The following is a 27,568-nucleotide window of genomic DNA, read 5'->3' as shown; positions in this document are numbered from 1 at the left end:
CCTTTCTATTGCCTTCCTGGATTTTGATGTTGCCAGGTTGGCAGGTACGCATTTGGGCTCGAAAAGACTAGTTCCATTGAGATTCGTCCAAACAAGAGTGCTAGTTCCGGCTAGTACTCGCTTTACTGTTAGCATGGATTTTCCTGGCAGTTATACATGTGCCCAGAAGTTATACATACGCAAGAATATAATTTCGTTTCTAGTGTGAAATGCATTTGCTTCTTGCATTTGTCTTAAATGAGCTTCTAGTGCTCAAAAGTGCCGCACGAACCTGTAGTCACTGTCATCACTTTCTGGCAGTCCCACAGGGGATGCAAACCAGAACACAACTCCCTCCCACCTCCAGATTTCTAAGATAGAAAAAAATTCCATTCCCAATTTCACACCTGTATTGCAGTAAAATCGTGGTAATTTAATTGACTCTCCTTGGTAATATGCTACAGACATTGGCTTTTTGGACTAGGGTTTTAGCAATGAAACAAATTGCTCCACTGCAATGTTTTTGCAGCAACTCATACTTTTGAAGGTCAGCTTGATCAAACGGTTGTGGGAGCTATGACTAGTGTACTTATTTATATCAAAACAGAAAAAAAAAAGTCATTTCTTTGTATGAAGTAACTGCAAATTCATTTAATTGGTTTTCGCAAGTAATTTTGCCATGTGTTGACGGTCATGCTGACGGCCTTGTTCCCGTTTGTGCAGACGGCGGTCTACAGGAGTGGCTACAACCGCTTCACTCCTTACTGAAGGTGTCGCCCAGACGAGCAGCTACGTCGGGTGGGGAGAGAGACGAGGGAAAGGAGGGGGCAAGAGGAGGAAGCAGAGCCTCGTTGTCGCCGGCGACGACCAGCATGATGTCGAGCTTCACCGCCGCCGCCTTCGTCACTCCTCCCCCTGTCTCGTTTCTCATTCGCTCTCTTTTTTTTCTTCTCTCCCCTATTTTCGCGTTTTTGTTCTTACTCGCCGCAAAAAGGGAAGAAAGCACGGACGGACGTCGGAGGGAGGGGACGAAATACGCGAGGACTCTCCGTTTTTCACTGCCGCGCTTCTCACCACCACCACCACCGAGCGCTCCTGTGGAAAAGCGTGCTCACGTCCCTTCCTAGTTTTTTTTTTTTATTTTTTTTTTCGCCAGTTTTCTCTCTTCATTGAGGGGTAGAAGGAAAGAGGAGGCCTGGATTGGATTTGGCTTTTTTTGCTGGCCTTGCAAACTGTACCCTTTTTACTTTCGTCTTTGGGGGCGTTTTTGGGACCTCTTCTCTCCGTGTCTGCTGGCTTAGTGAAACTCCTGTTACTCTTGGCCTAGAGTTTCTCTGTGAGTAGCGTCATGTCATCACCTCGTGTGCGAGAAAGATGCTGTCTCGTCTGTGTCCTACCCCCTATCCTTCTCTCTGCCCCCCTTCTTTTTGCCATTTCTCCTTTTTTTTATTCCCCTCTTTGTATGTACTGTGGTGGTCATCACAGCCCGCTTGGTACGCCCAGATTGTATACCCACGCACTGTCTGCGTCGTGGCTTGCATACATAGGCATGTGTGTCTCCCTTGCCCTCCTCCCCACAATCTGTCACTCTCTCCCCTCTGCCAGCGTCATTAATGGGCTTTTTCGGGTTATTTTTTTTTTTAATTCTTTTCCCCCCACATTGGTGTCTGGCTCCGCATTTTCACATGCATATTCTCACCACTGTGAAGCAGCGACCGCAGTGGTAGTGTATAATTTAAGTTTTTCTTTCGAGCAAGCGAGAGTCAGCGTTATCATTTTTTTTTTTTTAAACAGTTGCATCGTCATTTTCCCTACTCCTTCGTGTATTTTGGTTAGATCCCTCCTTCTCTTAGCTGCGTCGGCCTTTCGTTTATCAACGGTTTTGTTTTTTCTTTCCCCCCTTTTATGTTTGCGTTGTTGTTGCCAAGGGGCGTTTTTAGCATTTGTGTTTTGTGTCGTTTCTTCTTTTTTTTTTCTTTGTCGCGTTGCAATTCAGGTCACCACCACTTCTGCGCGCAGTGTCTAAGGTCCGTCGCTGAAACGCAAAAGATAAAAACGAAATGCCCAGGAAGGACAGTTCACACGATTGGTCGCCCAGCACTCAACCAGTTAGCTTTCTGTTCTTGTCGCGGAAGAGCGACATTCTCTCGCATGTGAAGTGCGTACCTTCTTGTAAGAGCCACCCTCCCCTCCTCCCCTTGTTTGGAGCAAGTCACTGTTTTTGTTTGTACAAGAAAAATGTAACTCTCTGCCCGTCATTTTTCCTGTTCTTGGTCAGTTGACGTGTAGAGTTCATGCAAGCCTTTTCCTGTCCCCCGAAAACCCCCTCGTGTGAGGAATGTGGGCCTGCCACGACCACTGTAGGGAGGGAGTTGAAATAAAAGCAGAGATGCAAAAAGAAAAATGTTTGCCAACTAATGTGTTATCTGGTTGTGGGAATTGGTCGACTGTAAGTGGTACTTCTTCACCCTGAAAAACAGCATTGCTCATTTGCTGCAAGTTCACTCTTTGTGGAGGGGACTAAATTTGTGACCTGGTACTCACTCGTTCTTGTTTTTTCTGTTGCCAGAGTATGAACAGACTGGTTTGAACATGCGATTGGTTTGCATACACAAATTGCGTGGGACTAGACCGCAAACTGCTGCTGAGTGATCACTGAAAATCTACTGTAAACATGCAAGATCTCGCTGTATCTAGTGTCAAATACAGTATTGTACGTCTTTATCGTGAAGACTTCAAACAATTTTCTTGCCTTAACCGCTGGCTCGTTTGCGGTAAAGCTGAGCACAGAGTTATGTATTGCGGTAACTTTCGTCTCGTGGCAAGCTTTAGAACGACACTTGATTCAGCCACGGATGATGCAACTCTGTAATCGTTTGTGCCGAGATAGACGAACTGAAAGCCACCAGCGTCCTTCGCGTCGTGGTGCTTTCCTATGCTAACAGATGGCACCACTAACAAAAACCCAGAGTTGACGGCTTTCAGTTGGTCGATTTCAAGGCAGATGATTAAGAGTTTGCATCATGCGAGGCTGAACCAAGTAAGTACTGTCGACAAACTTACTATGAGGCAAAAGTTACCGCAATACCCAAGTTCTGTGCGCAGTTTCAGCATACAACGATCTGGCAGTTGAGGCGAGAAAATTTTTTGCCTTCACAATGAAGATGCACAATACTATACATGGAGATTGCAGAACGGTCATCAGCTCGTAATTTGGGCAGGCCTTGAATTCAGTCTTGGTGATTGTGTGGCGGTCTTGATGGTTTCTCAGAAGTTGGCTGTCGCAAATATCCCAGAAAACGCAGCCCGTGAACGTACTCTGCAAATGGGAGGGGGCTGTCTGCTAAACTCTGCCGGGTCTCACTTCCACTCTGTGGCAGACGATGCAAGTTTGTTTCCGAGGTGGATGCCTAGGGCAGTCAGTCATGTCGCCAAAGAAAAAAAATACTCTGGGGTGGTCGCACGACGTCGGGCGCGCATAGGCTGTTTCTTTTTTTTTTTTTTTCTTGTACATATTTATTGTCCCGCACTGTCCTAGTGACTCTGCCACTTCTTTCCCTCATTCTGAAATCTGTTAAACCCTAGCTGTGCAGTGGTGTGTATGTGTGTGCTGAGTGAATTAAAGTGCGTACCTTTATACGATTTCTTTACACTTGCTTACATTTTCCTTGTTTTTTTAGGGGGAGTTGAGTACTGTAAATGCTCCATTTTGGTCTCACTAAGCTGGCTATAAATTTTTATGCAATCATTTCTTATGGACCAATCCGTCGTTCGTCTACACAGATATGTGTCAGCCCTAAGCATTCAGTCTTAGAAGACACGGGATGAAATAGCTACTTTTTTTTTAGGGAAATCATGACTGCATGCATTTTGCTCTGTTTCTGCCTTCCCATGATCCTCTTGTGCATGCAGGCTGCCAGCCTAACTACACTGCGTGTTGCAGAATTGGTTTATGGGGGTTGTTTGTCCCAAAGCGACTCTGGCATTATATCTAAATTATCTATCTAGGACTTACGCAGTACCAGTTCTATGAGCACAGAAATTTGGAAACATTGCCAAGCCTTCATTTTTTGATAGCAGTGATAGCCAGCTGTAAACTTGCGGATAGTTGGCCAAGGCATTTCTTTGAGATGGCCCCCTTCTCTCTCAATGCACCTCTCTCTCCGTCTCTCTCTCCCTGTCTAAGCTCTGCGTGTTTATCTGGAGCAGCTATTACTCTGCGCGTCACCCGCGTTTTTGATAATGTGGTTGCCACTCTTTGAGAACGGCGGTGGAGTCAAACATGCCGAATCCACCAGCCTGGCACAATAGCATTTGCTAGTTCTTCCCACCCCCCCACCCGCTTCAGTCGGATGCTAGTTGTGCTTCCTCGCCCAGCTTTCAAGAGTTTGTGCATGCCCCTGAGCTTGTACATTTGCATTTTGACGACAGTTGTACGTGTCGTTACAGTTTCATTCCTATCGTCCAACACTGCTCTTTGACCCCCGCTTTGCGCTGCTAGGCTTTGTCACCCGAGGCAGCATTACACGTAGTTTCATCCACTTCCCCATTCAGTGTTCATGATGATTCTTCAAAGCAGGTGGAGGGCGTCGGATTTTTTTGACCGCGTGAACACCCGGCAATTTTTCTCGTTTGGGCCTCTCTCGCATAGCAGGCGCAAGCTTTTCTTGGAAAACATAACTTTTGATGTGTAGTTAGCTACTGGCTTTGTATTTGAGTTCAAACTTTGTAATGCTTTTTGAGCAGCGTGGCATCTTGCATCTTGGAAATTTTTTGTAGTGCGCTATTTGCATGGTGTGCAGAACACACACGTACGCTAGCGTGCCTCTGAAGGACTCGGTTACTGTCACGTGCAGATCTGACAGTTGCAGAATTTGTCATGCTCCTCGTGTGTTTGCACAGAACTGCATGTACTTTGAAGAGCTGCAGTAGTAGAGTGGACATTTCAGTAATGCTGCTCTCATTTGCTCTGATTCATTCGTGCTTGCTTGCTTGCTTTGACCGTGTTTTGTCTCTCTCCAGGCTTCTCTTTTGTGCACCCCCTGTTTACTGTGGATGTGAATGGCAGCTGGAATTTTTTTTTATGCTTTTGCAGTAGTTGCGTGTCTGTAGACGAGTCTTCACGTTCAGCTTTCACGTGTTTCTTATTTGCATTCCTTCTCCCATCAACAAGGCTGAGTGGCACTATTTCGTAATAGCTCTTGCAGCTGTTCTCCTTTTCCTAGAACACCGAAACTTTTGAGGTTAAAGTTTTTCACATTGGAAGTTTTGACTGTTTTCTTTCTCCTCGCATAGCCACATTTATTGAGCTTCGTTGTTTTGTTTAAAAGTGTGTCCTAGCTTTTGTCTACCTCAAGAGTGTTTATTGCAGTCTTTCTTTTTATTAATTGAGATTATAGTAGAAAGTTTTCCCAGTGGATTTTATTGCTGCATCAAGGTTTTGCATTTTTCATGTGCACAGCCTTGCCATTTGTTTTTCTTGCATATTTTTTTTTTTTTTGCTCGGTGACTAGAGATTTGAGTTTCGAAAAAAGTTTGTGTGTGTGTGCCTCTGCATTTAGTTAGAAGTGAGCAAAATACAGGCAGTACATGATGTGGTGTTTGTTCAAGTACAAAATTACTTGTAATGCATTGCAGCCTGTAATGTAGTCTTGCTTCCCAGTGCTTCATTCTTGTATTTTTTTTAATGGCTAGGTTGAAAGCATCACCATAACAAGGGCACTTTCTTTTTCTGATGTTTTATCGAACAGATCAGCAGAAAGCTGACCAAAGTATTAAAGCTTTGTGGGAACCTTGTGGGGAAATACGAAACCCTTGATTCTATTTGGCACAGGCCCAGCCGTTGCCACCTTGCAATGTGTAAGAAGCTGACAACCCTTGTCATCATGAGTGGTGTGTGTTGAGCTTTGATTTTGCTTCTTTTAACTGTTCCTTCGGATGTGATGCGGACAATACACACAATGAATCTCTTGTTACGAAACAGAAACAAGTGAAGCGGGAAGTGGAGAAGCAGTCGTTTCTTTTTTCTATCTTCTATGTGTCCTCAACGTATGTATACTGGTTGAATAAACGAAGCGGCCGATGTATACGTCCATCCTTTATTGGTTCGGCTTACAACACGCGAACGCATGGAGGAACGAAAGAACTTATGAGGGGCCGTTACCGTTACGTCGCATTTTATAAGCCGGACAACCGGCATCTGAGACTTGCCAATGATTCGGACACCGCTGCGCCCAACGGTACTATTGGTCATGGACGAAGAAAAGTTCAGGAGAGACCCTCACTATCCGAGCACACTCCAAAAAGTGCGCCGGAAGTCGCACTTTCGCAAGGACTACAAGGAGCATGGCCAACGGCGTCAGCAAGTAGTAACGCTGGTCGTAGCGGCGCCGTCTGCTACATTGCTGCGCAACCGCCCTGAGACTGCGGCCAAGTAGGGGTTTGGGGGAAGCTTTCATGCCTGGCTTCAAAAAATGTGACGTAAACACCTCTTCCGAATTCTTTCCTTCCTCCATGCTGTTGGCTGCGCCATGGGTCAAAGACACCCAGCAGTCCTTGCGAGAATATGTGGCTTCCGGACAGTTATGCAGCTCGGGATAGCCAGTGCCCTCTCGTGGAGGAAGGAAAACTCTGCAGAGGCAGTTACGTCACATTTTTTGAAGCCGGGCGTCAAGGCTCGCCCCTGCTTCCCCTCCGGTAGAAACTGAATGGACAAAACAACTTGAGCCTAAAGTCCAACCAATGTCGCAGCCCGACCTTGGAGATGAACATGTGCCTTACACGGCCCAGCATAGGTGCCCCAACATCGGTCCAATGAGAACATCGACCTTAGCGATATTGGCCCGTTGCATTACTAACCTGCAACAGAACTTGGTTTAAAGTCTGCGTGCCGCTGGCAAGTCTAGGCTTACTTCCAATGTTGGCCCTATTGGCGATGGATGGATAGGCTGACTCTTAAAATCGGGTGGCGGTCTGCGTCTCTTAATACTGGGAACGCACCCCTTCGCCTTTAGCACAAACGATTCCGACGGTTAGGGGAATGAATGGGGGTTTGGGCTACAGCCTTCTTCTCCCGTCATTTTTGACAGTGCAAATAGAAGCTTTCTCTATCTCTCCATGACCTTCAGAGTGGGAATGAAATCTCCTCCGGTTGTCTCTACCCTGTTTAAGGTCTATATTACTTCAACAGCACAGGTAATCAGCCCAATATTGGAAATGTATTGGCAAAGGCTGGTGCTATAAAGGGCCAGAGTGAAACCAGCTATTTCCAATATTGGGCTGATTATGTGTGCCTCCACTGTCAACCCTAATCCATTGAATAAATCAGCCTTGTTGCTTTGAACTGTAAGGTGAAGCCTTTCGCAAAAAAAGTATCAAGTGTTCAACCGTTTCCTTTACTCTCTACAGGCACTGCATACCGTGTCTATCTCATGGCATTTTGTTCGGTGTGCCTTCTAGTCCAAATTACAGCCGTCCGATTTTAGCGAAATCGACACCACCCTGTGGTGGCACCACAAACTAGTCATAAGAAGGATCGGCGTGCACTCCATTGCGCGAGTGTGTTGAGGGAACACTCGGACATTCCCAGAGGCAACACTGACAGGGGATATCCCTGTGAAATCCTGAAAGGACATGCGGATGTCCCCAGAAAGTGCAGAGAGACACCCACAGGCATCCCTCACATATCCCCATTTTTTGTATCCAAGGGAGGTCTGTTGAAGTCCCTGAGGATTTTTATTGGCCTTAACAAGAAAATATTGGGTATTGGTCAGATAACGGTAAATTTTGCCAGGATTTTTTGGGGCTCAAGTAAGGAAACTTGTTGAGCCTACTTGAAAAATATTTGCAAATCCTAATTTTCATTGTCTGTGATTTAGACATTAAGAAATATAATACAGCTGATTACAGTGGTGTAGCTGCTTCGCCCAGTATATTTTTACAGGCAACATTTGCATAGCATCACACGCTGTCGCACGGAACACTGAACAAGCATATGTGAAACAGATCAGGCGACAGAACCGCTACAAAGCAGAAGTCGCGCAGCACCAACTTATTGAGCATACATCCACAGAACAAAGAATTCCCACACGCTTATATGCTCCAAATGTAAGACCCTCCTTTTGAAGCCAGTGGCTCTTGCAAGTTGTGCAATATTATTTCAGTCAGTTATGAATCTGTGATGACACAAAGAAATGAAGAGCAGGCCATGTTGCAGGTGTCTTCTGTTAGAAAAAAAAGAATATGAATCCACTTTGCAATGTTTGTGGCGAACATTGGAAAACGTAATGAGACGTGATTCAAGTTTATTTTATTTATTTATTTACAAAATACTGCGGACACTGAGTCCAAGCAGGGTGGGCGCACAAGTCAATCAAACGGCAAAAAAAATGCAACAGTTCAAAAAAAGAACAACACAATACAGCAATAATTGGTTAAAACTCATGAGACAATGGTTTAACTAGCTGATTCCAATCTGTTATTGTGCGTGGAAAGAACGAAAACTTGTGTCTGTTCTAGCGAATATAGGGGTTAGAGTAGTGGGATGGTGTTGATGAGTTTGTCTGGTTGGTGTGGCGTTAAGTATGATGAGGGATCCAAACCAAGTTTGTTATGTAATAAGAGAGAAATAAATTCTAACCTAAGCTTACGTCTCCGATGTTCAAGCAGTTCAATTTTATTAATCTCCATTAAAGTGGTTGGGGAGTCAGTCCTTGCGTATTTATTAAAAATAAACCTGACGGCTCTTCTCTGTATTCTTTCCAGATTTTTACGTTAAATTTAGTATACGGGTCCCACACTATGCATGCATATACCAGTTTAGGTCTAATTATTGAAGAATAGCAAAGTAGTTTAATGTTAGAAGGAGCATTTTTTAGTTAATGTCTTAAGCAACACAGTTTTCGAAATGCAGCAGAGCAGAGATATTGTTTATGTGCAAGTTCCATGATAGATTGCTACTTATGGTTACTCCTAGGTATTTGTAGTTGGATACTTGTTGAAGAGGGAGAGAGCCTAATTTATATGTATGGCTATGACGTACAGTTTTTCGGGTTATCGGCATATAAACAGATTTATCAGCATTCAGAATCATGCCCCATTGGTCGCACCATTCGAAAACATTGTTCAAAGCTCTGTCCAGGTCACATTGATCTTCCTTATTTGTAACTTCTCGGTATAGAACGCAATCGTCAGCGAACAATCGAATATGCACTGGTGGGTTAACAACTTGAACAATATCATTCACATACAAAAGAAAAAGCAGAGAGCCCAAAACACTTCCTTGGGGAACACCGGATGAAACTGGAAGAGAGCCCGAACGTCGTCCACCCACTTCAACAAACTGTTTGCGGTCTTTTAAGTATGCAGTAATCCATGTTACTAAAATATCAGGAATGCCAATTTCTTTCATTTTAAAAATTAGTTTATCATGAGGAACTTTGTCAAATGCTTTGCTAAAATCCAGAAATATTGCGTCGATTTGGCCTTGATTATCTATACAGGAAGCAAATGAATTTATTACTGTAATTAGCTGTGTTACCGTCGAGAATCCTTTTCTGAACCCGTGCTGGAAGCTAGTTAGTACGCGATTTTTTTCTAAAAATTCATTCATGCAGTGTGCAACTATATGTTCTAATAGCTTACAGCATGGGGACGTCAATGATTTGGGACGGTAGTTCTGCAAGAGAAGACGGTCTCCTTTTTTATAAACGGGAACAATTCGGGCTGTCCTCCAGTCATCAGGTATTTTACTTATTGACATTGAAGCACGAAAAATTATGACTAGGAATTTAGCCAGAGTTTCAGCATAACGTCGCAGAAATGCGTTTGGAATGTTGTCAGGGCCACATGATGTTTTGGTTTTTAGGTTCAGCAACATGGAAAAGACACCAGGGTAAGTAATAAAATTCACTTCGGCGAGATAATGCACTCGGCTATTGTCAGTACATGTGCTCGGGACAGAAAATACACTTTGAAAATAACTATTAAAATGCTGAGCAATAATAGCCTTTGGATCACATACCGTAGTGTTGTCCACCAAAATTTGTGTGACTGCTTTCTTTTTTTCACTAATATAATTCCAAAACTTACTTGGCTCGGTTTTTATAAAGTTTTGAAGGGATGTGTTGAAGAAATAATCTTTTGAATCACGTAAGGCACGTGCTAGGTTGTCCAGTAATTCCTTGAGCACATCAGGATCTGCGCGTTTCTTCTTGTGTCGTTTTACCCTTCGCCTCATTTGAATTATATTGCGTGTCATCCATGGTGTTTCATTTCTTTCTTTTTTGTGCCTGTTTGGTACAAAAGTATTGATGCAATACAAACAGATTTTTTTGAAACTGTCCCAAAGCAAATGCATGTCCATAATATCGCCCGGACGAGATATCCACCGGATAACGTGTCAGGACATCTAAAGCAAGGGCTTCCCACAGACATCCCTCGCAAGTACTCAAAGGTGTTAGGATATTTTGCTATGATTCGGGTATCCGTGGGTCCTGGTGTTGTTACTGGGTTGTTATCGGAGTTTTCCTGCAAAAATGTATCTTAGCAGTCCAGTTACATGGATGTTTGCATGCTGGCAGGGCATGGAGGAGGCGATGAGTCATTCCGCGAATTGGCTGGTGCCAGGAATACAGAGAGAGCATGGGGAAAGGTAGTTCGCAAGCTGTGTAGTGGAATGTTTGTAGGATCATCACAGTACACTTATCAAGCACTATTTGTAACCATCTCACTACTGCGCAAGCAGTTTTGCGCAGGAATGTCCCTGTAATGGCAGTCATTATTATTACGGGGCCTCATGTTCTCGCTGTGACTGGAAGCAGCGCTCAGGTGGGCAGATAGTAAGAATCGGACAGAGATTTTCACTGTAGCGTCACATTCATTAGGTATCTTATGTCCGCTGTTCACGAACAAACATGCCCAACATTCTTGGACACAAATTTTGAATATTGGAGAACTGTGAGGTATATTGAAGATAATTATGGTCCATTCTTCTGATATGTAGCAAGATCTTTCTTTTGATGTGCTTCCATCGCTCGCATCGAGCAGTTAAGACTGTCATAGAAAACGAATGGGGAACGCTTTTGACGGTAGTAAAAGGGTTGATAGCAAAAAAAATACTGGAAGCCAGTCGACGGGAGATCTGCGGTTATATTTATTGTTATAGAGAAATCTTATAACATATGAAAAATTCCGTTCATAAACAGTTCCCGTTCGAAAGTGCTTTTGTCCAGACGTAGTTTTGGGTACGTGCCGGAAAAATTCACTGGGGCTCATTCTGCCTAGTTTTGAGTGGCACGGATGATGTCTTGAGCAGGATGTGTGCGCAGAGGTTCGCAGGCCATCACGGGCAAAGATCTACTCCGCTGAGGAGAGCACCTCGCAGGTCACAAATCTGAAAAACAGAAGTAGAAGGCCGGTGCCTAGTCGGTTTCTCCGGCGATAGGGTAGATAATTGAATCCGGTTGCGGCGGCGGGGGGCAGGTCAAAACACGCTGGGCAGTCTGGTACCCTCTAATGGCGCATTCCATTGGTAGAACAGGAGCACACAAAAGCATCCCAAAAGTGTTCTCTCAGCTCCTCTATTTCCGCTGCGCCTCTCCGACAAAGGGGCAGGGCAAGCGACGTCAACTCCTCCCCCCCTCCTCCGACAAGGGGGCGGGGCAAGCGGCGTCAACTCCTCAATCGCATCCTTGCTGTTTGTTTCTTGGTGTATATAGGATGTGGCTACGTAATGTGGCTTTCACAGGTGGCTCACAAAAAAGCACAGCAAAAAACAGAGATCCACGCACCGTAATATCTGTGCTTGCGAGGGCCGCGCAGCGAAGGTCGCACCGCCGCAGGCTGGCATTCTTCAGTTTCGCATCGCGGAGGTTGACACCGTACATGACACTGTCGTCCAGCTTCGCGTCCGTCAGGTTCGCCCCTGGTTGCACAACGACCGACGGCAACATATACAAGCTCGCAAAGTGCTGAGCAACACGGAGCTGAAGTCCCTAGGTCAACTTAGCAAAGCTGATCTAGGGACTTTACACGGAGTCACTTGCACTACGGCACTCGCGCTAATGACTATAGAGTTTTAGAACAGGGTCAACCTATTCCAAAAGTCTACATTTAGCATAGTGCGTACAGCTACTGCTATCGCTTACCGCGTACCGCGCCCCGTCACTGTCCACACGCTGATTGGTTCCGACGCTGCAGGCGTGCGTGCTGTTGACGGTAACGTGGTGGCTCGCGGTACGGGATTGCGGTACGCGCTGTGTTGGAGTATCTAATGGTCGTCTATCGCGCGTTTCGCATTGCGTATGACAAACCACAAGCGAGTCGCTGTTTCTTACACCATGCTCCAGACTGAAATCATCCTCGTGACCGTCAGCACTTTGGTCACTGGCTGTCTTAGTTGAGAGCGTATAACCATACATCCGAATACACGTATATCCAAGTTTAGATGACGGATCCCAAAACCAGAACCGCCATTGGGCCGCTTTTCACACCGATCTATATTTAGTTTTAATAAACCTATAAACCCAGCCCAATCTTTCCTCTCGATTTCGACTAGGATGTCATTAAACCGTGTTTTTCTCTCACTCATTGCACCCCATTGTTTAAGTACCCGAAGCACGCCTTGCCGAAAAGAGATGCGTAGGATTCCGGCTGCGAGAGTTTGTTGTGACCATATGGGGGGGAAAAAATGGTTGAGACCAGGAGAACGAAGTCCTGATGACAGTAGATCTGACGAGCCTCTCGCGGCATAAAGCATTTAGCGGCTGGACTGTGCAAGAGCGCGAATCACCTCGGAGGTCGGCGCTGTTCTCGGCGCTGGCGTCCGGATCTCCCATGTTGCATGAGTTGAGGTCGGCGCCCTCCAAGTTGGCGTGCGCCATCTTTGCTCCCAGCAACTGCGCACCCTTGTGGGCAACGATCGGAAGCATTTTTTTTAATGGACACCGGAAGCTACTGATACAGGTGAATCTGTGCGACTATAATCTGATACAATTCCTAGTTCTCTGTGCTGAGACTATTTTTCATTGCGCCGTTTATGTCTACTTTTTCATGCGTCACGTGCAGTAAAAAGCACATTTCTCAGCAATTCGATTCTTGGCGTCTCCTGTGTACCTTTCATTTACTCCTTTTTCCCACTTAAATAAGAGAATGAAGCTACCTTGATCATTCCATTGCCATCGCCGCTATATTGAACATTTTCTTAAAGTAAGTAAACATTGCCAAGTGTCAGTCTGTCTTAGTCACTTCATTATAATACCACATTTTATCGCCATTACTCATCTTCTGCAATGCTATTTTAGCCTATGACTAGTCCACCCAATCTACTCATGTTTTCATACGAATGATGTCTCCGGTGTGTTTATGTGCTGATAATGCTTAATTAAGTGTCTCGCTGTATTCTCTATATACGAGGTCTGTTAGAAAAGTATCCGACCTTTGGCCGAAGAAAAAAAACTGGCATAACTGGAGCGTTGGAAACCTAATAACCTTCAAAGTAGTCTCCTTGGGGCTCCATATACATCTCCCATCGGTGCTGCCATTGTTGGAACTATTCCGAAAAGGCCCTTTTCGGAATGGAATTTAGCTCTGCCGTCGTTGCAGCCACAATGTCCTTTCTTTTCTGAAATGGCGCTCCTTTCAGTGGCCTCTTCATTTTAGGAAACAGCCAGAAGTCATAGGGGGACATATCAGGAGAGTAAGGAGCCTGTTGAACTACAGGAGTCTGGTTTTTCGCCAGAAAAGTCTGAATCAAATGCGAGGAATGTGCAGGAGCAATGCCGCGAGGGATGCGCCAATTTCTTGTTGACTTCAATTCCGGTCTCTTGCGCCGCACAGCACCACGTAGGCGATGGAGGACATCCCTGTAGTACTATTTAGTCATTCTTTGACCCTGTGGGGTGCGTACTCGTGGTGTACCACACAGTGGGAGTCAAAAACGCAGTCAGCATCACTTTGACATTGCTGCGCACTTGGCGGGCCTTCTTTGGTCTTGGTGACGTGGAATGCGTCCTCTGTGACGACTGGGATTTGGTTTCCGGGTCGTACCCGTACGCCCAAGACTCGTCACTAGTGATTACGGCGTCGGTGAAGTCAGGGTAACTGTTTGTGGAATCCAGCATCTCCTGTGAGACTTCAACACGAAGCTGCTTTTTCTCCACCGTCAGCAGCTTCGGCACGAATTTCGCCGCATCTCTCTCCATGGCCAAATCTTCGGTGATAATGGAATGTGCAGAAAAATTGCTGATGTCCACCTCTCCCGCAATTTCTCGGATAGTCACACAACAGTCCCGCATCACCACAGCGTTCACTTCGGCAATGACCTGGTCATTTCGGCATGTTGATGGCCGACCGGAGCGTGGCTCTCTCTCCACGGATGTGCGGCTGTCTTTAAACCAATTGCACCACTGCTTAATCTGTGTGCTGCTCATAGCATCATCACCGAAAGCCGTCTGAACATTTCAAATGGTTTCCACTTGGCTATCGCCAAGTTTCTGGCAAAATTTGAGGTAGTAGCGCTGCTCCTCTCGCTCCGCCATTTTCCTTGCAACAAAAAACCGACGAGAGCACTGCGCACTGCCTCACTCAAACGCTGCTTCCCAGCGACTGACGCTATCGGCAGGCGGGAAAAAATTCGTGCATGCGCACGAGGGTTCAAGGTCGGCTGCTGTAAGCGCGCTTGTTTCACATCCATCAGGTGTTCGCAAAAAAAAAAAATAAAGTCGGATACTTTTCTAACAGACCTCGTACCATCAATCTGCTCTTGGTGTATATTTACTGTATGGGCCATTTTAGAGTGCTGTTACTGTACTATTTTATCTTGCTTACTCGCCATGTTTACTGTCAAAAGCCCTTCCTGTTAAAATTCCCAGTAGATTGAAAGTACGTGTAAATAAATAATACAAATACAGTTGTAAAAAGTCCAAGGGAAGGTGAGTGCAAGTGCATTTGTCCTCATAAGAGCAGAGGGACGGCTGTGACCATATTATAACCCACTGCATCTCTTCCCTCTGCCCCTAGAGCTGTGAAGTCTGGCTAAGTCCCTGCCAATTACCGCCACTGGTATCCAACGCTCACCTCCAGGTCAGCCTGGGACAGGTCGGCGAACTCGAGACAGCTGTGCCGCAGGTCAGCTCGCTTGAAGTCGACGCGCCGTAGGTTCAACCGGGACAAGTCAGCACCCCTCAAGTCTTCGCCCTGATTCAAAGTCCGAAGCAGGTCCAACTACTTATTCCAAGTCTTCGTTAATAATTTATCTACCTACAAAGTTGTTGGAAATAAACTAATGAAAAGCACGAAAGCTCAGATGCTCAGCTCGCCATGGACTGACACGTCCGTTGTTGTCTGGTCATTGTTTCTACAAATATACAGCCGCCGCGGTGGCTCAGCAGATATGGCGCTCGGCTGCTGACCCGAAAGATTGTCCAGCCAGAAGACCATCTCTTGAATTTTGTAATCATCGCAAGAAAACTTTTCCTTGAGCCAGCCACATTACATTTCCACTGGTGAGACCTGCTGTGCTAACGCATGAGAACTTTACAGCAACTGCATATTTGAATACCTCAGCTCTAACGCGATTCGATCAAAATGGTTACATGCGCAGTGTGCAAGAGCGTAATTAATGCGAAGATTTCAGTCAATTTTCAAGAACTCTAGGTTTTTTTTTATTAGTCTGGTCGCATATCGTGATCGACGTCGGGCCGCTGCCATACTAAAGGTTCGGCCGGTAAAGCCGGTTTGCGGCTTTCTCCAGTGCCTTGATCCTTTTTTTTTAGATAAGAATTTATTGGGTACATATTGGTTACATAAATTGATTATACAGGCGAGGGTCCCAAAGTGAAGCGACTGTCACGGGACCCCCGGTAGATGAATAAAAAACAAGCAGCATCACAGGCAGGTACAATTACCAGTTATAACAATGGTAATTTAAATGAAGAATATTTATATAATGGAAATGAAATAGAAGATTAGCAGGGCGGCAAACAAACAGACAAGCAAAACAAAAATAACAAACCACTTTAAATAATATTGTACAAAATACACCGTTGTTAAAAGACACACAAAGAAACAATTTAGAATACGAGGATACTGTTGTCAAACCACAAAAAACAAAGTCGAAATTTCTAGCAAATAATTAAGGACAATAATTTTCTACACTCCACTTATTGCTGCAAAAGAAAACTTTTTAAAATAGATTTAAACATAGACAAACACATAGGTAATTTTCAACTCAGGGGTAAATTATTCCACAGGGAAATGTCAAATTTCCCATCCGGACGGCGTTCTATTTCAGAGCAACCAATTTTACAGTCACAGTTGCCAGTTTAGCCAATCAACGTGCACACAAGAGGTTTTGTTACAGTATCCGTGATGTCATGCTTTGGTCCTTATTACGTGATATTTGGTCAAAATCTATAGTTTCGGTTTCCTAGCTTTTGTTGTCTTATAATTGTTCTATTCATCATCCTGAAAAAAAAAACTATTTATCGGAACTAATTACAGGAAGGTCCAAGAAATATAATTCGCGCCGGTCAACTCACATGTGTTATCCTACGGAGTTGCCGTTTAACGCGCAGTTCAGGCTTGCGATCGGCCGAGATGACCAAAATGTCGATGTTCTGCACTTACCTCAAAGCGGATCTCGGACACTGGCGTTTTGATCAAGATTCGGACCACATCCTGTCGGGTCAGCGAGACACGGCCTCTTAAGCCGCATTCTTCTTGCTGTTCACACTTAAAAAAAAATAGTAAAAAGTAGTAAGTGTAACAGCTACTAACTGTGACTTCGTTTTACTACTTTTTATCAGCTATTTACTACCCTCTTCAAGGTATAGTCAGTAAAAGTAGCCCTTGCTACCATTTTACTAACTATGGTCGCTAGTTACTACCTAGTTCGTAACCGCTCCTTTAACACTAAAATAAAATCAAAGAATATAACTGACGCAGACTGTCGTGCTAATAAATTGGTTTTGTAATTAAACATTTCTGCAGGGGCATATGGTTAGGTAGACTAAGCTGTTTTTACAATCTCAACTTCATAATTAACGCTGGTATCTTAGCTCAACCGGTAAGAGCCACTAGCCCGTAAATGAGAGTCTGATTTACGGAGTATATAAGACTGAGAAAGATTTACCTCTGCACCTTTGTGTGCGCACGGTAAGGTAGTTCATGCCATCACCTCGCATAGTTTGTACATGTAATGCGCGATAAGCTTAAACCTAAGTGCGTGATTTACATCCAGCACGCTCTGATAGCTCTGTCTGGATTCCGGAATTAGTCAAGTTCACTATGAAGCCTTCTTTTTTATTTTTCGAGTACGCATAAATTATACAAGCCACGGCAGCACACCGTACGATGAATCTCGCAATATATACGAGTTTATAGTCATTTTTTTAGTAAATACTACTAGCTTCCTGTTACTAACTGCGGGTCGCAGCCGTTACTAACTCAACGAGTTAGTAACTGCAGCTACTAACAGTAGTAGGGTAGTAACATATGTGACTACCAGTTACTACCCAAAAAGTTAGTAAGTACTACTACCTTTTTTCTAAGAGTGTTGGACAACATAACATCTCATTGAACGGCTATTTTTTTTAAATAAATCGTTTACCATTTCAGACTAGCGAATTCTGAAAGCGCTTTTAGGTGGAAATTCCTGGTAGGGCGCCTTTGTTGTCACTTGTCAGAGAAAAAAAAAGACTTTTTTCTTGTATACCTGACAAGCGAAATAAAATAAAACAGCTTTCCTCGCGCTATTTTTTCTCGCGTTAGTAGCGGCTCAATGCGTCAGATTTCCGCCGTCATTTCTGCGAGTTCCTCCCTAGCTCCATAGTCTGTCTGTTATGCATATGACCTGCTGCCGCAGGTTTGAGGGTTCTACCACAGAGCATTCCAAGCAGCGAGTTCGCGTCACCGGCCAGTGGTGTGCAAAGCACGTATACGTTTAAACTGCAGAAAACGGCGGCAGCACCCCAAGCAGAAAAGAAACAACCTTGGCCCGACGTCTAACCGACGTACTGTGGCCAACCATATTTAGGTCCACCCAACGTTGGCCACCAAGGTCGGCCCAGCTTTGGGGATTGACACTGGCCAAAGACTGGCAAACATATAGGCCGCAGACGTAAGGGCCTCGCCCAGATGATGTTTGACGCTCTACGCGTAGTGCATCATCCGGTCACGTGGTCAGTGCCAGGCACGTGGCCTTGCGGCCGTGGCGATCATTGCGGTAGCCCAGGTTATGATAAAGTTATTCCTGTACTTTACTGCAGGTCTTATTAGCAAAGGACTGCCAGCAGCAGGGCGATAGCCTTCGCCGAGTTTAGAGCGGTAGCGAGTTTGGGAGCGTAAGCGCTTAGAAATTTTATGTATCACCGCGGCATCAGTGTGGCGCGTCGTGAACGGCACCCACTGACCTAATGTCGTACCTTGCACATTTCCTCCAGTTCAGGTATCATCCAGTCTAACCCAAAAAATTTGGCCTCTTCTAGGACGCCTGAAAAATGGAGCGTATAATAGTAGGCTTACTATACTAGGATACATCTGAAAACGCAGCGGCCTTTCCCCGTTAAAGGATCCCCTTCCGGCCATTGGCGTCGGCCGATTTTCATGAGCCTGCTATAGCGTGACAATGCAGGGAGCAGCGCCCTAATAAAGAGAGGGATCTATCCCGGACCATAGAGGGAAAGGATTATCCCCTTTCATCTACCGCTCTCTGCTTTGTCACACTATCAGTGTCACGCGAATTGGCCGACGCCATTGGCTGGAAGGGGGTGTCGTTTGAAAGGGGAAAGCCGCTGTGTTCTTGAGTTATATTTTACTATAGCTGGTGCAGGGTAAGAACGAAGTAACTGAATGCAAGCACAAACGCCATAAACACAGTTGGCTCCCGAGCAAAAACTTGCATCACATAGTTGTCGCTAAAATTCGCGTTACCGCGCGGGGGGGGGGGAGGCGTAAACGACCGGTGAATTACTTTTACAGCTCAGCAGTTGTTTGTAGACCATTCCTTCTGTCTCCTTCGGCGTTCGCGTAGTAGCAGGGTATACAGTCACGTGGCCAACTGTGAAGCCTCACCGTGAGCCGTGACCAGCTCACAGCGATGGTTATGAAGTGACCAGCATCGTGACGTCACCCGAGCGAGCGCTCCCTGCGTGGCGTGCCCCGCGTCCGACGTCAACGCAAACGAATACGCCAGGCGAAGAGCCTTCCCAACCACCGACATGACTCCCGCGCCGTGACGTCACTGCGAGGATGCCTCGAAAAAAAAAAAAAAGGAGTAATCGCAAATACACAAATCGTACGCATACAACTTCTGCGCTGGATAAACGCTTTAATGAGGTGCATAATTCTATTCACTCTTTCGCAGCTGTTCTGAACGCTGTGGCGGTGGTGTGCAGTGGCTACTGAGACTATCTTCTCCGCTTCAAGCGAACGCACGCCCAAGAAGCAGCCTGATGACCACCCAGATCTTTCCAGCGTGTCAACCCCCATCGCCTTCTTCCGCTAACCGCCACCTCAAACTAGGACCGTGTATAAATGCACACGTACCACGGGGTGAAACACCTTTGTCGACTCGTAGCTCTTCGCCGTGCAGGCATTCGAGTAGCGGCGCGAAGTATGTCGGGCAGCGGTCGACCAGGTAGGCTCCGCTGGCGTCCCTCTCCTTCAGGCACAGGCCCTGGTCCGCGTTCTGGCTGAACAAGCAGCCGAGTAGCGAACGAGGCTGCTGACGAAACAACGCAGTTCTTGCGTAGGGAGAAAGAAGACGGAATGCGGCACCGTTGGCCAGAATAATAATAATAAAACGTTAGAGATCACTGCGGCACCCGCATTGGAGGAATGCGTAAGCATGAGTTTCCAAACTTCGCGGCACGCTTCGTTTTCAAATTTGGCGCCACGCGTTGACTCCACCCACACTTCTGGTCACGTGGTACCACACTTCCGGCGTTTTCAAATTTGGCGCCACTTTTGCTTTGGCCCGACCAATTTTTTGACACTTTTGGCTCTAATTAGTGTATGTACAGCCTTTGTCAAAAGTTTAGAGTCCAGGGGGTTTGCTTCCAAGCACTATTGTGGCACTCCTGTAGCACTAATGGAAGTCCTGCGCATCGGAGGGAGCAGGACCAAAAATCTTCTTACCCTCAGGAGATATGGGACGCTGAGGACGCATTACGAGCAAAGCAATATGGCCCAGAAGCAAACCCCTGGGCTCTAAACTTTTGACAAAGGCTGTACCATGTGGCTTGCATACACCATGCAAGAGCACTGCGAGATCAGGGTGCTTACAGAAGCTATAGGCTCCGAATCCACTACCACTACGACCTATGACATATTCCAGTTGGCGATCTGGAGCGAGCAGCTCTCCGAATCGGTGAAGGAGCACGATATCCACCACGGTCCAATCAGAACCCAGGATGTGAATCCGAATCGCCCACTGGAACACGCTCTTTGGTTTCACGGAGCGATGGGGCTCTCGGGAAGATGCAGTGCCCAGAAGATGTGACAGATGTTCTACGCCGCCTGCTGAGGTGGATTTTCTCCACCTTTTGTGGACGTGTCCAGGAATGCGGGACTGAAGAGCACTATTATCGGGCGAAAGGCACCTGGCGGCAGCGGGTCTTTCGCCCGATAATAGTGCTTCATACACCGCTTGGATACAAGGACCTCATCATCGTTCACTGCTCGATTTCATTAGATCAGCGAACCTTTACTCATTTATTTAGGCATCCTCATTTATCATTACATGCCGTTTTATGCCCTGAGGCAATCAACATCGCATTAAAAAAAAAAGAACAAGATGATTACTGGAATTCACCAGGGTGGAAATTTGGGCAAGTCGGTATTGATCCATAACATTACAAGATAACTGCGTTAGTACTCCGTCCATTTCCTTGTCTAAACGAGAGCTGGCCTTCTTGGGTTCAAAACATCCGTGGTCTCACATTTTTTATCGCATTTTATCGCACCTTTTTTCCTGTGTTGTTGGTGTGTGTTCTCTCCCCTTGTGTCCGTCGTCCTGGTTTTGCGCTACTCGTATGTTATGGATTACTGGAAGTTAGACTTGAGGCTACAAGGGAGCGTTTCCTGGTGGCTAAAGGACAACGCTATGAGCTGGAGCCTGCTCAGGTTTCTGGACGAGCTTTTCGACCGCATGGCAAATCTTCATATTTAAAAAAAGAAAGAAAGAAAACTTGCTCCGGGTCGATGATTGGAATACGGCATTAGAAAAGAGGGTGGTGCTTTCCTTCAAGCCTGTAATGTCTTTTCTTTGAAAATGTTGAACAAAAGTTATGAACTTCCAGGATTTCGTCACTCACTAATGGTTCTTTCATTCCTAAAGTGTAAAAAAGCAGAGCTATTAAGGAAAAGATTACTCGATCATAATTAAGTTTAGCTAATTTTGATGACTTCCGAGTGTCGAAGGAGGATAAAACGGGGGGTAAATACGCAGGCGCATACAGTATATCAAGAGCGAAATTAAGAACTGCTTTGTCGCCTGCCAAAGATATGCATTATGACCACAGTAATTTTCGGCGTTTTTGCCGTTAGGATTAGCTTTTGCTTGGATTTACCTCTCAGCAGGCCCATTGGGACATTGGCCTTGCTTTTATAAAAATACGCTAGAAAAGACCGTTTCCGTTGGCTACTCATGTAGCTCCGCTAACAGAAATGAAAGGTATTCGCGCGGCTTGTTCCTTTGTCAACCTTTGCGAAACCTGCCTCAAACCGGTTAGTCGCCCTTCCGTACGACTATGCAGTGCTTCCAGTATTTAGCCACATCAGCATCCAAGATTCCACGGGTAAATGAAGTTGCTCCTTTGGGAAAGAAGACTTACTTTGTTGTTTCAAAGCGCTGTCCACCGACGTTGATCAGAATCGCATCCGTGTCGCCGGGGCACAGGGGCAGTGGCTTCGACGGTAGCGCTGCGGGCGTGAAAGTTAGAGGCTGACCGCCATATCCAGAAGCTCCAAGCATGGCTTATCTAAAAGTTAGATAAGCTGCATTTCTCTGTGGCGCTAGTTGCCCGAAAAATGCTCTCCCGCGCAACCTAGAGGCATGTACAAGTGGCTTCAGAGACCGCCGAACAGAAGGGCGGCTTATCGCAAGAGGAAGGCAGACGAACTACTGCAAGAACATTTGGGTGCACCAAGAATTTTCAAACCTATAAAAAGCAGAATATAAACAAGGGCGAGCGTGCGAGCGCACTTAAGTCGCATTCAGCTTAACCAGGTAAATCGGGGCAATTTTTTGTTGACAGGTTTACTTTTTCGGTTCGGTTTGTGATGGTTTAACGTCCCAAAGCGGCTCAGGCTATGAGGAACGCCGTAGTGAAGGGCTGCGGAAATTTCGACCACCTGGGGTTCTTTAACGTGCACTCACATCGCACAGCACACGGGCCTCTAGAATTTCGCCTCCATCGAAATTCAGCCGCCGCAGCCGGGATCGAACCCGCGTCTTTCGGGCCAGCAGCAGAGCGCCATAACCACTGAGCCACCGCGGCGGCCTATAGGTTTATTTTCCATAGGAAGCGGAGCCCAGCAACAAGGAGATCGCCACTTTGTATTCGATGATATTTCTGGCCGTACTTCCTGTGTCCTTTTCTAATTTGTTCTTTTTTTACCACCATGCTGTCGAAATCACTGAATTTCTCATATACCCACAAGGTTGCTCCGATGCGTAAAACTCCATTAAAGGGACACTGAGGGCAAAGTGAAGTTGGCCTGCATCAATAGATTACCGCACTTTAATGAAAAAGAGGCATATTTACAACTTTTTGATTTGAGAGAGCTTATTAGAACTCCGTTAACGGAGCCTTAATAGCCTGGAAAACGTCAAAAAACTCAGTAGAGGTACCGCCACCACCGGCTGCAAACTTCGGTGCGGCCGCCGCGGTGGCTCAGTGGTTACGGCGCTCGGCTGCTGACCCGGAAGGCGGGGGTTCGATCCCGGCCGCGGCGGTCGAATTTCGATAGAGGCGAAATTCTAGAGGCCCTTGTACTGTGCGATTTCAGTACACGTTGAAGAACCTCAGGTGATCGAAATTGTCCGGAGCCCTCCACTACGGCGTCCGTCATATCCTGAGTCGCTTCAGGACGTTAAACTTCTTAAACTGAAACTTCGGTGCGTCAGGACAATTTTTCTAAGGGGATCGCTGACGATAAGCTACGCCGCCATTCCGTTCCTATCGGTGATCTCGGAGTCCTTTTTAAAAAGGTCACGACATCAGTAGTTTGAATCGACTGGCGGGAAAATTCTTAAATCCAATTTCCTCGGTACAAACACACCTTCTGCTGCCAAACAAACAACAACATGGCCAGAAAGGGCCATAGAACTGATTTCTACTGAGAACAAAAATCGGCTGGCGTTGTCCTCTGTAATTATCATTTTCTGTGCCGTGAGTCGGTGCTCGAGAAATATAAGGTCGGTCTGACAGAACGCCAGCCATGGAAGCAGGGAGAAGAAAATAGGACTGGATAGATTAGGTAAGGAAATGGCCTATGATTATTCCTGCTGAGCTAATACGGACCCCCGCCGTTCTCGATCATTTCTATGCAGGTAAGGACGTTGCACAAAACACTAAGGCATCGATGGATGGGCGGATGGAACATAGAGCGTCCTCTTTGAAACGGGGTGCTGGCAATTGCCACCATGCTCGGCTTTTTTTTCTTTATTTTTGTTTAACTGTGTTGTAAATTATTACACGTACTTCACAATTTTCTTTAAATACGTTTTCCTACACTTCTAACCTCATTTCACCTCTCTGCTTTCGAGCCACCAATCTTCCAATCGCTTTTTGCTAACTTCCACCGAAGATTTATTTACATGTACATTGTTTTCTCCGAATCCTAGGGCCTCAGGAAGAATGACTCTGCCTGCATCGACAAACAGAGCAGTGCAGCTCACCTTTGAAATTTTCACCAGGCGAAACCACCAGCACGTCGTCATCCCTGCGAAGCATTTGAATGATGACTATAGTCGGGTGCAACTCAAGAACGAAGCGGCAGATGCCCCTCAAAGAAGGCCAGCTCCAGCCAATGGCGTCGACCGGTTTTAATGACGCTGCAGTTAATCCGAATAAGCCGTGGTTATTCCCCTTCTGCCACCTCCCTGCGATTTCACGCTGGCAGATCTAAGGGGATCGGTCAGTGGGGAGAATCGGTCGACGCCATTGGCTAAAGGGGCTCTTTTAAGGAGCATTTGCCGCTTTGTTATTGAGTTGTATCTGACTGTAGTGGGCGTTTCGGTCGAGGGTGACCCACTTGATTGCGTCTATGTTGAAGATTTCGGCGCCCTCTCGTGTGAAGAGCCTGCTTGCCGCCATCCCAAACTTCTCGCTGATGGCCGCGAGCAGTCTTCCGAGACGATCCGGTACCAGGAACACCTTGATGCACGGGACACGCGTATGAAATGTCAGTGGTTTCCATGTTTGAGCGTCGGTATGACAAAGTTCACAGCGGGATCGCGTGCATTTATAGCACGCTAAGCTAGCTGAAAACGGTAACAAACAAAGAGCCTCGAACATTCCTCGATCCGACGGTAGACACAAGGAGTGGTTTGTGATGTCCTTCACAAGGATAAAAACTTTGACGATTACGACAGCCAGTAATGCAAAATTTGAGCGCGGCTCTTCACACGCCACCTTCCACCGCTGGCAGGTGACCGTTACGCTGCTAGCCACCCTCCGGGACCTTCCCATGGCAGCCATACCTTCCCGTCGTCCATTCCTCCGCTCTCGCCGAGGCAGGTGACGTTTCGCTTTGCTACTGCCTGCCATCACGCCACTTAGCTGTCACACGCCGTAACACGCCACACGTCAAGTGGCGTGTTACGCCGTGTGACAGATGGCGTGATGTCATGTCGCTCTCAGCCCGGTTGACGATTGCTCCGGCTTGGGTGTGAGCGGCCGTGTTGCTTGGGTGTTTCGCTGTGTGCAGAGATCCAGAGGGGTGATGATGCCATCAGGTGGAGGGGATGATTCAAGGATTTTAGCAGCCAAGGAGTGGATTTTGCTCGAGTGACATGATTTTGGGAACTATAATTACAAGCGTCGAAGGGGTCACGTGCGTGATGACGTCGCGATTCTGAGAACCAATCAGAACCATTGTATGATATCGAGTCAGGTGATCGATCCGTGGCCAAGTGATCGGCTGAACCACCATCAATACTGCTCAACCGGTAAACGAGCGAACAGCTGCGTTGCAAAATAAGGCACTATATGTCGTGTTGCATCGCTCTCACCTATACAAGATGCCACGTTCGGCACTCGTCCAGTAAACAGCGTGTAACGTGTGAGAGAGGCCCATTTTAATTCCACTACTTATACAGTCGGCGGACGCGACCGGCCTGTGGTCGCTCGATCGTTGTAGCCATAGCCCCCCCTCCCCCTCCCCCGTTTTATTTATTTATTTACAACACCTACAGCGCCCGGACTGGCATTATTGTGTGGGAAGGGATATACATAACAATGGCAATCAGACCCGTGCATAAATGCACAAACAGTGTCTTCAGACACCACAGACACTGACATTGAAGTCGTCTCGTAAGACGCCTATGGTTTGGTTTGGTTCTAAGAGGTTTAACGTCCCAAAGCGACCCAGGCTATGAGAGGTGCCGTAGTGGAAGGCTCCGGATAATTTCGACCACCTGGAGTTCTTTAACGTGCACTGGCATCGCACAGTACACGGGCCATCGAAAATTCGACCACCGCGGCCGCGATCGAACCCGCATCTTTCGGGTCAGTAGCCGAGTGCCGTAACCACTGAGCCACCGCGGCGGCTGGTAAGACTCCTATGGGGACGGCATGCAGATTTGTGGGGACAAAGAAACAATCAACCGGCTTGTGCCTGCGCAGCATCCCATACGTGCTTAAGCCACTCGAGCTGGCCCCTCTATAGTTGTCGACGATGCGATTGAGTAGCTGATGAGCCACCCCAGAAGTCCGACCTACGCTACCACACCGAGCATATTTCACATTTTTACGAGGATGTCGCGGTGGCGATCGTGTCGGTGGACGCACCTTGCCATCTCGGTTCTCTCCATTCTTGAACACAGTTATTCTGACGGAGCTGCTTTCGCCACGTGCAGGGTCTGGGTGTCGGCGCTTTTTACGCCGCATGGTGTAAGGAGGCTCACTCGACGCCCGACCCCATGCGGCGACGGCGGAAGGCGCGTCGTCGACGAGTCGGAGACCTGCGTCTACCGCCTGGGCACGCCTCCACTTCTTCCCCATCACCTCTTCTTCACTTCACAAGCTCTGCGCCAGCGCACACGCGCTCTAATTCCTCCGTGTTCGCACCCTCTCCCGTAGTCTTTACTCGGCAGGAGGAGGTATCATTGACGCCGGAATCGGGCGGCTCTGACCACATCTGTCCGTCATCTATGGCGTTATAAAGATCTGCCAGCGACTGACAGGTGCCCTCACTGCGGCGCTTGCACCGGGCATTTGTGATGTGCGGCACCTGTTGAGGACTTGCCCAGCGACGGCCCCTATTAAAAAACGGCTACTCAGGGAGGGGGGCCTGAGGTGGAACCGTGAAGGAGACTATGTGAAGTGGACTATGAAAAATCAGTTCACCAGCAGCCTATGCGACTACCTCGCAGAAACTGGTCTCCACCCATTCTTTTAACTTTATGTATCCTACATTCCACTCCCTCTTTCTCAACTTATGCCTCATGGAAGACTTCTCGAATAATAAAAAATAAACAGAAACCGCTGCGGTAGCTCTAGTGGAAGACGCTCGGCTATTGAGCCGGAGTACCCGGGTTCGAAACATGCTGCGGCGGCCGCGTTTCGATGGAGGCGAAGCACAAAAGGCGCCCCTGTGATGTGAGACATTGGTGCACGTTAAAGATCCCCAGGTGGTCGAAATTATTCCGGAGCCCTCCACTACGTCATTTTCTCCCACAATAACAGGTTTTGCCATTTCCTGTTGCAAGCAGACATCTGTAATATTAAATACTTATTGATAGCTCAATATGCAATAGCGTCAATCGCCAGTAAAAAAACAACATTGGAAATAATTGGATTTCCAATTGGTTCTAGTTGGACCAGTTCAGTTTCCAACTGGACGGTAATGGAATATCCAATTGGACCAGTTGCGTTTAACTGGACCAACCAATAGTGGACCCATTAGTCCAGGTGGTTATTTTACCCACACGCAGTGTGAGAAATATTTCTGCAACTTTACATATTATAATGGGCAAAAGAAAAACTGATTTGTGAGGATTGCAGGGAGACACTGTGCCTACTGTCATTCAACAATTTTGTAAGGAATTGAAGGGAACATGCTTTTATGGAAATCAAGGCGAACAGGCGCATATACATCACGAATGGAACCAATTGGAATATTCAAATGGTTACAATTGAAATGTGCAATCAGTTCCAATGTTTTCCCTATAGTGAACTAGAATTCTAGTATCCTAGTACACTATAGTTTTCCTTTTTTTACTGGGCTATTATTTCCATTTTAAAGCGTCCCTGAAATGATTTCGATGGGCATATTCTAGTGCAACAGATCTGTAGAAGTGGTCTTTGTGGGAATTCGAGTCAAATCTGAAAGCTCTGCGTGGACCCTATAATTCAGAAATAAA

At 46.5% G+C, this 27,568-nt stretch overlaps 2 protein-coding genes across 11 annotated transcripts in view; one reads left to right on the top strand and one right to left on the bottom strand.

The window, feature by feature from the left end:
* The window catches only part of Rbfox1 (RNA-binding Fox protein 1), a 150,555-nt gene extending 144,490 nt beyond the window's left edge, over positions 1 to 6,065 (top strand). For all 10 annotated transcript variants that reach the window (XM_089585112.1, XM_089585111.1, XM_089585107.1 and 7 more), the window contains one exon: positions 703 to 6,065. In XM_089585112.1, coding sequence (XP_089441238.1) covers positions 703 to 747 — 45 coding nt within the window. In that variant the 3' untranslated portion in view covers positions 748 to 6,065. The remainder of the gene's footprint in view (positions 1 to 702) is intronic.
* Positions 6,066 to 8,483: 2,418 nt separating this feature from the next.
* LOC149358186 (BTB/POZ domain-containing protein KCTD9-like) lies at positions 8,484 to 26,207 on the bottom strand. The gene is made up of 11 exons (XM_089585115.1): positions 25,995 to 26,207; positions 24,238 to 24,359; positions 23,882 to 23,925; positions 21,813 to 21,900; positions 19,525 to 19,721; positions 18,402 to 18,469; positions 16,606 to 16,701; positions 15,055 to 15,174; positions 12,770 to 12,884; positions 11,769 to 11,902; positions 8,484 to 11,371 (listed from the first exon to the last, which is right to left on the bottom strand). The coding sequence occupies exons 1-11, from the start codon at positions 26,205 to 26,207 to the stop codon at positions 11,321 to 11,323; spliced, it is 1,248 nt and encodes a 415-aa protein (XP_089441241.1). The 3' UTR covers positions 8,484 to 11,320.
* Between the last annotated feature and the right edge of the window lie 1,361 nt (positions 26,208 to 27,568).

This window comes from Amblyomma mixtum, chromosome 3 (assembly GCF_055824585.1).
Source record: "Amblyomma mixtum isolate Tamu chromosome 3, ASM5582458v1, whole genome shotgun sequence".
NCBI lineage: Eukaryota > Metazoa > Arthropoda > Arachnida > Ixodida > Ixodidae > Amblyomma > Amblyomma mixtum.
This window is presented reverse-complemented; position numbering and strand designations above follow the sequence as displayed.